Genomic DNA, 13910 nt, shown 5'->3' on the forward strand with positions numbered 1-13910 from the left:
TGGGTACCTCTGCCTCCACTATGATTGATTTGTCTTTGTTCAACAGTGAAGAAAAGTAGAAGAAATGAAACTGTCACAGTGTGATTCTTGAAACCAATGGTGGGGTATTCAGCCACTCTATTTTCTGCATTTTTGGAGGAACAGCTGGCTCTAATCATTCATTTAATTAGATCAGTTAACTGGCTCTGGTAGGGGCAATTAGTTATTCATGCCTAATATTGCGTGTTTGATCACCTTGCACACCGGACAAATGATAGTCACTGAGCTTTGCTATCATTTGTCCTCTTTTCTTCCATTTAACATTGCCAATAGTTAACCCACTAAAGCTCTGACTATTATAAATGTGAGGAAGTTTCTCCCAGAGCATTATAGTGGTAAAACAGAGTTTTTTTTAGCTCCATCAAGTAGTGCATCTGTCATGCGATGCTGAGTCAGTAGTTAAACAAGGAAAACAGTGTTTACATTTGAAGGAAGCTTTTTCTCAAGAGAATACTCAAAGAGGGCTGCACAAAGTTTGCACTGTGTAGACAGGTAAGGTAGGTCACTTGTCAGGAGAGGAGAAAGGATGAGGTGAGCGGGGCTGAGTGTGTGCTGTGTCTGTCTTTTTATCTGCACAGTGAGTGCAAATAATGGCACTTAAAAGCCTCCCTGTCATCCCCTTATAATTCAAACAAAGACTGTATGAGCCTACGTAAGGCTATAGGAGTATTGAATCAGCAAGCATGGGTAATGGGAACAAAGGTGTTCGGAATAATATGGTATTGATTTGATAGCTTGATAGCAAAGGCAATCTCAGCATTAAAGGTGCAGTGTGGAAAGGGAATTGTCGTATAACAGACTTGATAGAAATATAATTTAATTTTTATGAGTAGATTTGTATTTATTAATTTTTTATCTACATACTCCATGGAGTACAGTACCACAGAACTGACTGACTTACCGGCCTTACGCGTTTTTATAAATAGTGGGTGACTGCCGGAAATGCACCTGCTGGAAGACATAGAAAAAGTACTGAATAAATAAATACAAGGAGCGTGGCAATCTAGAACTTTCACCACTAGATGATGCCAAAATACATGTTTTACACACTGCACCTTTTAATTCTTCCACTAGAAAGTATTTGTTGGATGTCAATAAATTGTAGCCATTAGGAGTGTCAAACTTGGTATTGGTCGTTTCCATTCGTAATCGCCTTGAAGTAAAAAAAAAAACCTTTTTCTTCAAACCAAGAATCTGTTGCACTTTCACACTGATCCTTTAAAATGTATTGTTCTGAGTAACTTACAGTTTGACACTAGTCATATAACACATCCCATGAAATTCAAGCCATGGAGATTTTGATCGATAAAAATGTCAGAAAAGCTTTCCTTGGAAATATAATGGGCCGAGTGTGTTAACACCAATCCCTCCATCAGAGATAATGACCCGTCATGGTGCTCGTCCAGACACTGTATAATGGCTTTCAATGGAAAAGCACCATTCTCTTTGGCTCACACCCTGAATGGCTCAGTGCACTCTTTCAATACATTCAATGAATCATAATGCAGCTCCCTCCTTCTGGTACTTTCTACTGCCATGTTTTTTAGACTGAAGTGGCAGACACACATTTGCTTCTTCTCTCTCTGTGTATAATAAAATATGGTTCTTACCTCAGGCACCATTCCATGAAGAAGAATAAAGCCACTCATTGGTCACTTTAGAGGGAAAAATAACGCAGCGCAGTACTCTGTATGAATATAATGCTTTTTGTGGAGCTTTGGCCCAGAGCACTTAGAAACCGACAGATATTAGTAGTGGAGCAGCCCTGGGGGCGACAGAAGCTGTATTGGGACCATTTATTTTAATAAACGTGGAAAGAAAACACTTCCTTCTGTGGAAACACTCTCAAGCTCTACAAACTTGTGTATTTTTCCAGTTTTGCTAGTTTTGAAAGTATTTCAAGGTTCTTCCTCTAAAATAAGTGATAAATACATTATACAATGTAATTATTGACATTTAACATTCAAATGCCATTCAGGATTGTTGAACTGGACTGGGACGAGAAATAGGGCTAGTGTCATGGTGTATGATCTATATTCAAAATCTGAATTTTAACAATGCATCAAATTGATATGTGTCATGTGAAGGCTGTATCCCATAGTGTCTGTACGCTCCATGGTGTTTTGTGCCCCCAACGTAGCCTTCAAGGCACCGCTGCCTTGAAGGCTACGTTGTGGGCACAATACACCAAACACCTCCTCCAACCTAATTCCCAGAAGCAGCAAGCCGCTGTGTTCAGCACAAAGCACTGATAAACCCCACTGTATGTTACATGGCCAGAACCAAACAGCAAACAAAGTTAGCAATTAGCTAATGAACACATGGATAATTATGTCTAAAAAATGCTGTGTGTCTCTGCTCATCCAGAACCCCCGCTATGATTGGCTGCTCCTTTGTGGTTGACCGGGAATACTTTGGCGAGATTGGTCTGCTGGATCCTGGCATGGAGGTGTATGGAGGAGAGAACATCGAGCTGGGCATGCGGGTAAGAACCACAAATCATTCATCCGTGCTGCAGTTAAAATACATTCAATTTGGAAGCAGCCTTTGATTAATGACATTGAATTTGGTCTTTTTAAAACTGAATTAAAATTCTCTGTGTTAAGGCAGAGGAGAATTGCTGCAGGTAAAGTTGTTTTTTTAATGAGGCATATCTTTAGAGCTGGAGGATTTCTTTTGTGTGCGGTTGGTAACGAGCAAGGCCAAACAAAAAGCCATGATTACAAATCAAATATTTGAGCAGGGGGATAATATTTAGGTGTACACTCCTGATCGTAATGATTTGTGAAATCTTTATTCAGGCTTTGGAACAGTTTATGATGAAGTATTCTTACGTTTCCCAGCTCGAGGAACACCTCTTAAGATAGAAAACCCAGGGGCGTCAACAGAAGCCATGATTACACTCTGCAAAGTTTCTTTGGGAATGGAGGAGAGAAAAAAAATCCCTTTAATGCAAATCTTCAGCCAAACCAAAGGCTCTAAAGCCCGTATACGGGAAATGTAAATCTCTTTTCGCTGCTGCTTTGAGTTGAATTTAACGCTTCATGTGAGCGAAGGACTTGCTGAAGAATTGGTTAGCGTTTAAATTCAGAAAATGTTTCTCTCCAGCCGAGTGGAACCATTCTGAATCTAAACGCGCTCCTTCAGCTTATTGGAATGAGATGTGCTTGAAAGATCCCCACTCCTTCATTTGACGTCATCTCCACATCCATTTCAAAAATCTTAAGATGGCTTCAACAACACCTCTGAAGTGCCGGCCGCCTTGAAAAAAAAGGCCTTGAGTGAATCCGAGAGAATGGATCTCGGTTTACTGATTGCGGCAGAGCTTTGTTGAAGCCTGGGACGTTTACAGGGGTTGGTGACCGTTTCAGAGCGTCTCATTATTCCACAAAGAGTGGCTTTTCCCCTATGCATCAATCGCATAGTTTTCCCCTCGTAATGACACAAACGTCTTGCTGCTTGTGTGTTTAGCTGGTAGTTGTTTTGCCATTATCATTGGGTGATAACTCTGCGTTATGTATTATGCGCCAACAGCCAAAAGCCTCCCCCAAGGCTACACAGAGTTTTCTCATCCAGTAGGGCCGCTTATGTGTACCTAACAAACCATGCAAGTTAGATGGGGTTCGTCGGGGAAATCAATTCAGCTACAGCACCTAAATAAAGTTAGAACAACTCTTTTGAAATGTTTTGGAGGGCGTAACCACAAACTTTGTTTGACAAGCTCCTCATTGGCTTTGTCCTTTCTTTCACTATGAATATTTATTTACTGTAGCTTTTTGAGTCATGATGTAAAGAGAATATGCCTCTCTGTCTGGGAACACGGTGCCCTCACAAATGCAATTACCTCTCCTCCTGTTTGGCCTGTCTATGTGGAAATGAAACACATGCCACAGAGAAAAAGGGACAATTCAGCACATGTACAAGCTTGAATGGGTCTGCAGTCAACAGCCAGCATTAACCATTCATATTGTACAGCCGCTAATGGAATAGAGATGGGCTTCTGGCGACTGGACAGCAATTACTTCTCTGAGGTTGCAGCGGCAGCTCATTGTAGTGCCAGCTGAGGAGTTGCCATGTGGGATCGGCTTGATTGACAAGAACATGTACAACAATTAGCCAGGGCAGCTCACTGTAGCTGGGCCTGTCTAGAAGCATCTGACTACAGGGGGCTGATGAAAGGCAGGGTTCACACAGAGAGGTTATGGCGTATTTATAATTTACTGTGAGATCCAGCATGCGGCTTGCTCTGGGTAAAAAAGACGTCCATGATGCAAGGAACTGGCACTCATTTGTAAGCAGAAAGAACGCTAGAATGCGGCGGGGCTGATTATACAGCAAGTGTAACAGTGCACTTGGTGTTGTTTCCGTGAGGGAGAGGAATACAATAAAACCAAGGGAAGGGATAATAAATCAAAGATCTTACTGAAGTTTTCTTTTTGTACGGGTGTGCCATAATTTATCGGGTTGGACTTGTAAATGAAAAGAAATGAACAGAGAGATGATAAAACTGCCAGAGACAAAAGAGATATGTAAAAGATGCGCCCGGCATGATGCAGTGATCTACAGCTTACAGCGCTAAACACAATTCATCCTCAGTGTGACACATTGGAAGCTCCATAATCATGGCAACATGAACCACAATCAACAGGATGCGTTCTCACTGTCAACGGATCGGATCATATTTGATATCATCACATTTTAAATCATCGTAAAAAGGGCACGCCAGAACAAGAAAATATCCTGCCGAGTCGCCACAAGGCCCCCCGTTTGCAAACAGAGAGAAATGTTGGGGGACAGAAATTATGAATGCTGTCAGAAGTGTCAATATGGGTTTATCTTGTAATGTGTCTCTCCCCCCCTCCTGCTTTGCTGAGCCTTTGTGCTGATAGAACGTCTCGGGAGAACGGGACACTGGCTTCCATTTCAAAGTTCCTGTGATACACAAGTATTATTCTATGGTAACTCTGTCAGCAAATATAATACTACATCAAACATATCAAGGGTCATCCACACAGCTGCTACTGCCACTGAAACCTGATGAAACCTCTCTGCATAGACTATTGCAAAGGCATTCAAATAAGACAACAGTGCATTTGAATCAGTGCATTGGTATGAATACATTGTCTACTGGGGTATGACTGATGTTTGTTTTTCAAATGCTCACAATAATACCATTATATTTGTATACAAGGTATACAGGAGCCATCGAGAGTGAGAGCATATTAAATATAATATAAACAATTATAATTAATATCCTATTACTTTCCATTATAAATTAAACAAATGCCCTAGCATCTGAAACATTTAGACCATTTTATAAACACATTACACATTCAGCATGATAACAGGATGTGCTGGTATTAATATGACTTTAAGCAATTAATGCTGAATGAAGTATTTATTTGAAAGCCTCATACAGTTGACTCTATTCATTATTTATATTAAGAATTATTTAACTAATAAGTCTACCAACTCATTTGTATGGTAGATCATGTGTATGTATAAAAACAGAGTGAAAATTGAAATCCCTCCAGGGGATAAATAAATGATGTCTCCTTCTTCCTCCTTCTCATGACAGTATCAAAAATAAAAAGATTATTTCTGAGCTCCAAAAAGAAAAGATAATTTAATGTTTTCCAGCACTTCAACATCTGATTGTAATAAAGACCTCGGTATAAACGTTGTCTGACCCCAGTTTGTGCAGTGACTTCACCAAATGTGCCCAATGTTCACAGCCAAAGCATTAACTTGCGGTTCATCATTACTTTGAAAAAAAAAATCATAATATGCACTATTGCCTTTTCCCCTCATATCCTAATTTTCTATGACGCGTGATAATTTGGCTAAAAACAAATATCAGCCAGCCAACATGATGGTAACTTCCTTTCTGCCAAAATGAAAAAGGCCAATCTGCATCTAGCTGCTTTTACCCCACACAATATGCCCATGTGCTCACGTTTTACCATCAGGAAACCATCCAAGCTGCTTTATGAAATCTGTCTCATTCTCATTACAACCCAATCAATCCATCACTTTTAGAACTCCCAGAAACTCAAGTCTGATCTCATGGGGTTGGCCTGCTTGTCTCAGTGAAATTTATTAAACTCGCCGGGAACTCCTTTGAGAAGTAATGAACCACCAAAATTATTCCATATTTCTTCTTCTTTTGAAATCTCAGTCTTCATAACCACCTGGGCCGGGCCTTGAGGCATCTGGTCATAATCTCTCTGTAGTGAGGAGAATGGAGCTAATTAAAGTCTAGCGGTAGCAGCAGCTAGACAGGAGCGGGACATAATTACACTTCACGTGGTCCCTTCTGCACCCCAAGCAGACTTACTACTATGTGTTGACAGTGTACAGTACAACAGTATAGGACATTTAACAATGGGGGGGCGGGTTACAAGTTCGATTTTTTGAATCAGTTTTATGTATTAAATATTTAACAGGAAATGGAGCACTATACATAATTCACAAATGTCAGTGGAGCATACAGTAGGTTTTCAGACAGTGGCAGGAACCACCTGAGGGATGGTAGCTATAAATATATGGGGCTTTAGTTGTAGCCCAAAACTCACTTAGTAACTTTAATTAAACATTTTATTCCCTGTTTACATAGCCCAAATCTCTCGTTATCTTCATTTCAGGATTTTAAAAAAATCAGGATATCAATCAAAGGCTCCTTATGATCTTTAAATCATGTACTTAAAATTAGTGGGAATTTTTGAATGCCCTCAAAAGAGAATTATTTGCACAAGTAAAGGGCCGAGTGTGTGGCTCTTCCAATGAAACAGGTGTGACTTTAATAGATTCTCTGGCACAGACCTATTAGGCATCGTCCCTGCCAGACAACCTGCAGACCAATGGTGGACTATCTGTACAGCATCAGCTATTGCAATAGTTGAAGTTGACAGACAGACCCAGATAATCACACCGCTGAGTCTTTTCTATTGTGTCAATTACTGCTTATATTCAGCATCTATGCAGTATGCTTGAGTTCATTCCAGATCAATTGGAAATGGAATAACTTCACAAATCACTATGTTGATACATTATGTAATTTGGGAACAAATCGATTACCAAGTATTGTAGATTATCATTTAATTGTAACAACCTTTAACTAAAAGATGGATTGCATAGGATGCGTCAATTACCAGTCAAGCAATAACCCAAAGATTGCACCTAACATATTCTGCATCTCCTCTCATATCACAGTCCAACCTTTTTAGTTTTTCAGATTCTAACGTTGCTTTAAAATAATATGAATAACAAAGACTGTGAGCTCAAGATGAGCTCATTAGCATTATTTCCATTGGTACAATAACAGGTGCTGCTCCAAAACAGTTGGTGGATGCAGTCAGATGTTGCTTTAAGTTTATCCAGAGGAACATCTGCCCCACTGATACGAACAGGAGAGCTCGACACTTTATCACAGTTGATTAACCTCACAAGCCATCTGGATTTGTTTTATACAAATGGATTCAAAGGAAGTTGGCCCGCTCCAGATGTTTCACATTGTTACGTGGGATGGAAAAACAATACATTGTATATCAACTGTATGCATATTTATGTAATGCAGTTCCTTACTTTTATCCTGTTGCCTTCATAATACTAGAATGTATGATATTAATGTTGCCTAAATTTGAAAAAGAATTGGGTTTTTTGAGACTGTCCAAAGGATTGTTTGAGCTCAATTTAAATGTTTGCTTCTAGTCAGTTTCAAAGCTCAGTCTTTAATTTTGGGAGTACATTTCATTTGAGTATGTGTTTTGTTATGATGGATGGGTGAGAGTTGACCAGGGGATGAGGCGGTTGACAATGACCATGGTTGGCTTAAGCTGAATTTATAGCTCTTGGTCCATATCTATGCATAGGTTACAAAACTATACACTTCTGCATAAATAATAAACATATTGGGGCTTACTGTAGCTTGGTATGTAACACAATGGGTCTGGAGGAACCGGATGCTTGTGTATTTTTCTATAAGTTTCATACTGGTAAATAAGGGACATCTCTGAAGAGTCCCATGATCAGCTTTTTACTGTAACAAGGCCAACCTGTCTGCCTCGCATGTAGTCAATACTGTATAAACAGTTACTGTGGTGATCATAATTAAAGAAGAATACAGCCATAGAGAGTGGTCCTAAAACTAGGAACATTTTAACTGCTGTTTACCTGTATTCAGTCTGCCTAGCCCATAAATCGCAAGTACAGAACCATTAGATTCAGAAAGTAACTCTGCCAGGTGTGTGTGTGTGTGTGTGTGTGTGTGTGTGTGTGTGTGTGTGTGTGTGTGTGTGTGTGTGTGTGTGTGTGTGTGTGTGTGTGTGTGTGTGTGTGTGTGTGTGTGAACTTTCTGAAACAATGCTGTAACATTATGGTAATGATGCAGGGATTGACAGTGAAAAAGGAATAACACAGTAAATGTTAATGTAATCTGCAGGGATAAAAGCAGTTATCGGGGTTCTGCTTTATAAAGCCCACAGCAAGTTACTTCCTGATAACCCTGTTTGCTTTATGGAGCTAGCAGAGCTAATTGCGCTCTCTCCATGCCAATTCATAGCATATCACACCAATTATTCTGTACTAGGTAGTGGAAATTTGTATCTGTGTGTGTGTGTTTGGGTTGTCTTACGTATTCAACATTCAGATCAAACAGATTATAACTTGAATGATTCTGACATCAATCAGAACAGAGGACCAAAGCCCCCGCTGTGTTTGCCTTGGACTCTGTGGCTGTCTCCCTCCACATTGAAAGCATTCACCTTGAAAAGGGCATGGACGTCGTTATGAGGCAGCATTAAGCCCCTGCCATCTGTGGACACAAGCAATGCTGGCGACTTCAAAATCACCGGCGTGTCCATGTCCATCCAGCAGCAGATGAAAGTGGGCGCTGACCATATGCGAGCCCTTTCCAACAAACTGAGTCACTCCAATGATGAGAACTAATCTCAGGCATCGGAGGAATTTGGATATTACACTGATATAAGAGACAAGTATGGACATTTATTGGATTAATGCCATCATGAGGAATGATGTAGGAGCCTGCGGGGCGAGGCAACGTATAACAAACAATCTTGTAGCTCCATACGATGCTGTGTGTCCTTCATTGATTTCTGCATATATAACTCCAGTGGGAATTAAAAGCAAGACACTGCAGGCAAAAACATTGTTTTTTTTCAAGCACTGGTACAGTTTTAGATTTTTGTCTATTTTGCTTTCATAACAACCTTCTTTCATAGCAGTATAAATATAAGGTCCAAGATGTACATTTTGGTGTTTGTATGACTAAACTTTGTCTGTTTGCGTCTTTATATTTCTCCTATACAAACATCTGTAATGGCCAATGGTCTCAACATTCTTTTTTTTTTCAATCCAATACACTGAACCAATAATCTCAACTTCCAGATCACTTACATCAACTCAACTTTCCATACTTATTCATAGCACTATTTTAAAGGTTAGTAGACAGGCATTCATATGTTGTTAATCGTCTGATTTATGTTCGATTTTGTTCTTAAAAACATGCAGAAAAAATACCTGTACTTAGTATTTTTTGATTTATAAAAAGTAAAAAAAGGTCGTATCAAAAATCTGTGGTGTTAAAGCTTTGGACACAAAGTGCTTTTCAAAATCTAGATGTTTAGTATATAAAGAGATGCAAGTGGACACATAATTAGTAAGATATTGACACATTTGCATATTTATTACTTTACTTGAGTCTGGTGTAATGTTTCAGTGTTGTTTGAACACAAAGAAACGCAATTGATTTGCCTGTGGTTAAAGACTAGTTCAAACTGTTGTCTTGACTGGTCTTTGACTTGCATCAAAGCCTTAAGTACAACCCCCCCCAAAAAAACTATAGAGCTACAATATGGGAGGAACCATCAATACAGCCAACGTATAGGTAACATTAGCATTGGATATTGATTGGGCATTTGTCTATTTCAATGGCTGCATTATTTAGTGGCTAAATCAATCTGCAAGGGCTTAATGGACTCAGGTTTAGTTACTCAATTGTTCATTACTGTATGTTCCAGCCTCCATCCGTCTCTGGGAGGGAGCGACAAGTGAGAATAGATGCAGCTGTAAAAGTTGTGTATACAAGACTTGGATCGGGTAATTTTTTATAGAGGAAATACTGCGGCTATTGAAGGACTTACTGCTGAACATATGGCGGAGTGAATATGCTTTTTTGTTGTTGTGGTATGTGCCTCAGGGTGTGCATTCAATCAGCTGACATTATAAAACATGTCCATGATTTGCTTTTATCTGTGCGCTCCTCCACGCATAGATAATTCAAGGCTTATATCGTCTTGTCGTTACTTCAGGTGCTGCTGATCCAGGCTTTATCCGTAATTTATGCCTCAACAGATTGTTTGTTTGTGGAAAGCGTACTTTATGTTTTCAGTCTAGCAATGAGGTATAGCGTACTCCAAATGGGTTTGGAAAGAAGTCATGGCTCCCTGAGCATGACGATACCTCTGAGATTTGCCCATGGAGCTCAGGGCCAGAGGGGATAAGTAATTAGACAGATTTTGCCAGCCTGCCTATTATCCATGTGAATGATAAACTTAATTAAAAACTTATTTTTAAGATCGACCGCAGATACTCCCACCTTAATTTGAGCCCCTTTTGAAAGGGTTATTAAGATAAGTTCATATTCTTCTGCCATTCACGATAACTGATTTATATGGGGAAGCATCAAAAGCTTTCTCTGTGTGGACAGCATCATCTCCGGGAAATCCAAGTAACAAGAAGCCCAGCCCGGCTCATCTCATCATTAGCTGAGCATCAGTTAATCTGTTCACGTAATTGACTCCGTTGGATGTCTCCGACTCCAAAGAAAACTCAAAATGATCTGACAGGGCCGAAGTATTTGCAGAGTACTAACACGCACTGATATTGGCCGCACCAGCGAATCAGCAGGCATATCAAAGACGAAGGGCAGCAACTGAATGGAATTGGCTTTTTGACAGGCCAAGTTAAAAGGGGCCTCTACATCTATCTATCTTTCCATCAGCATCCTCAAGCATTTTATGAATGTATGAAGAAGGAGAGGAAGGAAGGAAGGAGAGGGCATGAAATGAAGTTATGGGGCCGTGTGGAGCTCCTATTCAGCCTCTCAGTGGAGGGGGGTGGGGAGGGCTGCCTGCCTTCAGTTGCCAAACGCTTTGAAACATCCATCATTATTACACAAGACTTGGAGTGGAGGCGAGCATGGCAGCATTTTCTGTCCAGTTTGAGATAACAACTAACTGGGTAAAACGCAGAAGACAAATCGCAATGACTCTTACTTGCTCCAATTCAAGTTGTTAGCGAAAGACAGGAAAGAGGGGGATCACATTTGATGTCGCTGTCCGGAGGTACAACAACTATTCTCGTGCTTTTTCTTTACTTCAGACAAAGCAAGGATTCCTCTTTCCTCCCACTTCTAGAATTAAATAAGACAGTGTAGTGAATAGACTGGAAACAGAGGGTAACAGCTTGCCTGGCTCTGTCCAGTGTTAAACAAAAATCTGTTGTTTCTCTGAGGCTCACTAATTAAAACTGCATTCAGCATTTGTTTATCCATGCCCAAACAGATGTGTAAAAACATCACATGGTAGAGCTCAGAGGCAGATTTGATCAAATGTGGGCATAGCAAGGCTTTCTGCTGCCTGCCTGCACTAAGCTGATGTAACCGGCTGCTGGCTGTAGCTTCATATCTGCATGGCGGACATGAGATTGGTATTGATCTTTTTTAAGTGTCGACAAGAAAGCAAATAGGCCCATTCCCTATTCCCCAGATATCAAACTTAGCAGTCTTTACTTTGACTAGTAAAAAGCTAAAGCAGGGTGTAGGTAGGTCATTAAAAGCTTATTCAAACTGCAACAGGCAAATGTCAAGTGCATTAAATACGACTTCAGGATCAGGCACCATGTCATCCAACCCACACTGACTTAGTGTATCACAGTTTACTTTTCCAGGTGCTTTCAAAAGTCATCTGTCACTCTCCTCCCAACACACACATTCAGATAAAAAACACTTTATTACTACACACTGGTATTCTGAGTACTATCTGGCTGCTCAGCTAGATGTTATTTGTTGGGGCGCTGTCCTAATTAGAGAGCTTGTTTTGTGCTTTTGCAATATTGATGATCTATTATTCATGGTAATTAAAGGCCACCGTAAGCTGTGCCAGAGACCTGTCAATCTTGCATTTCCTCCTTTGCTGATGGAGGTCAATAAGTCATAAATTACTTAACGCACATTTTACTCCTCAAATGTCAGTGTGAGATGAAAGCGTCTCTCGCTTTATCACATGAGAGTGCCTGAGGACCCTCCTGAACATACATTTAATTAGATGGAAAACAAATGTCACATAAATCCTGTTAGTAGACTAGAGTGTGTTTTATCATGACGGATAGATTTCAGCGATCAGCTTCACATTCTAATGCTTTCTGGTTGATAGTGTGTTTACTCACACAAAGAGCTTTTGGAAAAGGATTTTCTACCATGTCTTTTTCAGAGCATTCAGACCTGGAAATTAGTGTTGGTGTGAATGAACATTTGAGTAGATAGTGACACCAGTGATTCTAAATGAGGAGAAGGTTAGCTCCATGCCGGATTTAATATATGCTGCCTTCTGTGTGTGTGTGTGTGTGTGTGTGTGTGTGTGTGTGTGTGTGTGTGTGTGTGTGTGATAAAACTTGTGCCAGCACAGGATGATTCAACACATCACAGGGAAACTCTTTTTTTTATATGTGTCCACTGTTTCCCGTAAGATCACTAGATTTTTGCTGTGATGTCTTTTTTTCCCATAACCGTAAAAAAAGAAGATATAAAAAGGCAGTCTGCTTTGCCTGCTCCCTTAATAAGCATTTCCTGGCATCTCTTTGAAACGGGGAAGACTTTTTGGGATATGATCCTGCAAAAAAGACATCCTTTGGGTGTAGAGATTGTAGTGAAAAGAGCATTCAATTAAAATCCTGATGTGCAGAAATTCCCCAGACACAAGCGAGTGCTCACAACTCATTATCTCAAGTGGATACAGGAAGAATTTTGCTGTCTTTCTTCCATGTTAATTGTGAATTTGAAGAAAGTCCTGGGACACTGGCCTTTGTATGAGCCCACCTTACTTTATTCTTTTTTTTTAAAAGGCTCCACTGAGCATTTTAGCATCATTCAGTTCAGTGATTTGGCTTTCCAGCACACGACTTCAATGTTTTGGTTCAGTCTCACTGCTCTAAAGCGCATTGTTCTCAGACACAGCATAGCAGCTGTTGTCATCCATATAGCTCTGACTGTTACCTGTTAACTTGATCAGCAGAAAACAGACACATTAAGCCAAGCAGCTGGTGAACATTGGACATTCATCTGGGGGACAGATACAGTTAAATTGAATGATTATTATGTGGTTGTGTGTGTGCTGGATTTTTAGGCAACTGTTTGCTAACACTGGCACCATATCTATTATATTATATTATATTATATATTATATAAGATGAAGTATTATCATTACAGCTTGTTGCACAAATGTGAGTTTTTGTCATCTTTCATTGGTAGAGAAGGTTCTGACCATAAAAACCTTTCAGTTTCTGTTTGGAACCGGTGTAATGGTCATATTTGTTAACAACAACATATGAGTATGTGTTGGTATTAATCTAAAAGATCTCAAACTTGGTCCTAAGGTGCTAAAGCCGTTTGGGTTTTCTTACCAGCTGGTCAGGAACTGACTAACACCTGGTATTTTTTTTGTGAATGTTAATTAGTTGCTGCGAGCACAGAATACCAGCTTGAAAGTGCACTCAAGTATGCGGACTGGGAGCTGCAGGATTAATGCATGCCCACAATCAATTTTGAATGCAGCAGTCACACTGCAGGATTATGA

At 40.0% G+C, this 13910-nt stretch overlaps 1 protein-coding gene across 1 annotated transcript in view; it reads left to right on the plus strand.

The window, feature by feature from the left end:
- Positions 1-13910, plus strand: part of galnt9 (polypeptide N-acetylgalactosaminyltransferase 9) — a gene marked incomplete at both ends in the record, with an annotated part of 83395 nt that overhangs the window by 51745 nt on the left and 17740 nt on the right. The window contains one exon of the mRNA XM_080040784.1: positions 2407-2524. Within this exon, the coding sequence (XP_079896910.1) occupies positions 2407-2524 (118 nt within the window). The remainder of the gene's footprint in view (positions 1-2406; positions 2525-13910) is intronic.

This window comes from Ammodytes marinus (assembly GCF_949987685.1).
Source record: "Ammodytes marinus genome assembly, chromosome: 2".
Classification (NCBI taxonomy): domain Eukaryota; kingdom Metazoa; phylum Chordata; class Actinopteri; order Uranoscopiformes; family Ammodytidae; genus Ammodytes; species Ammodytes marinus.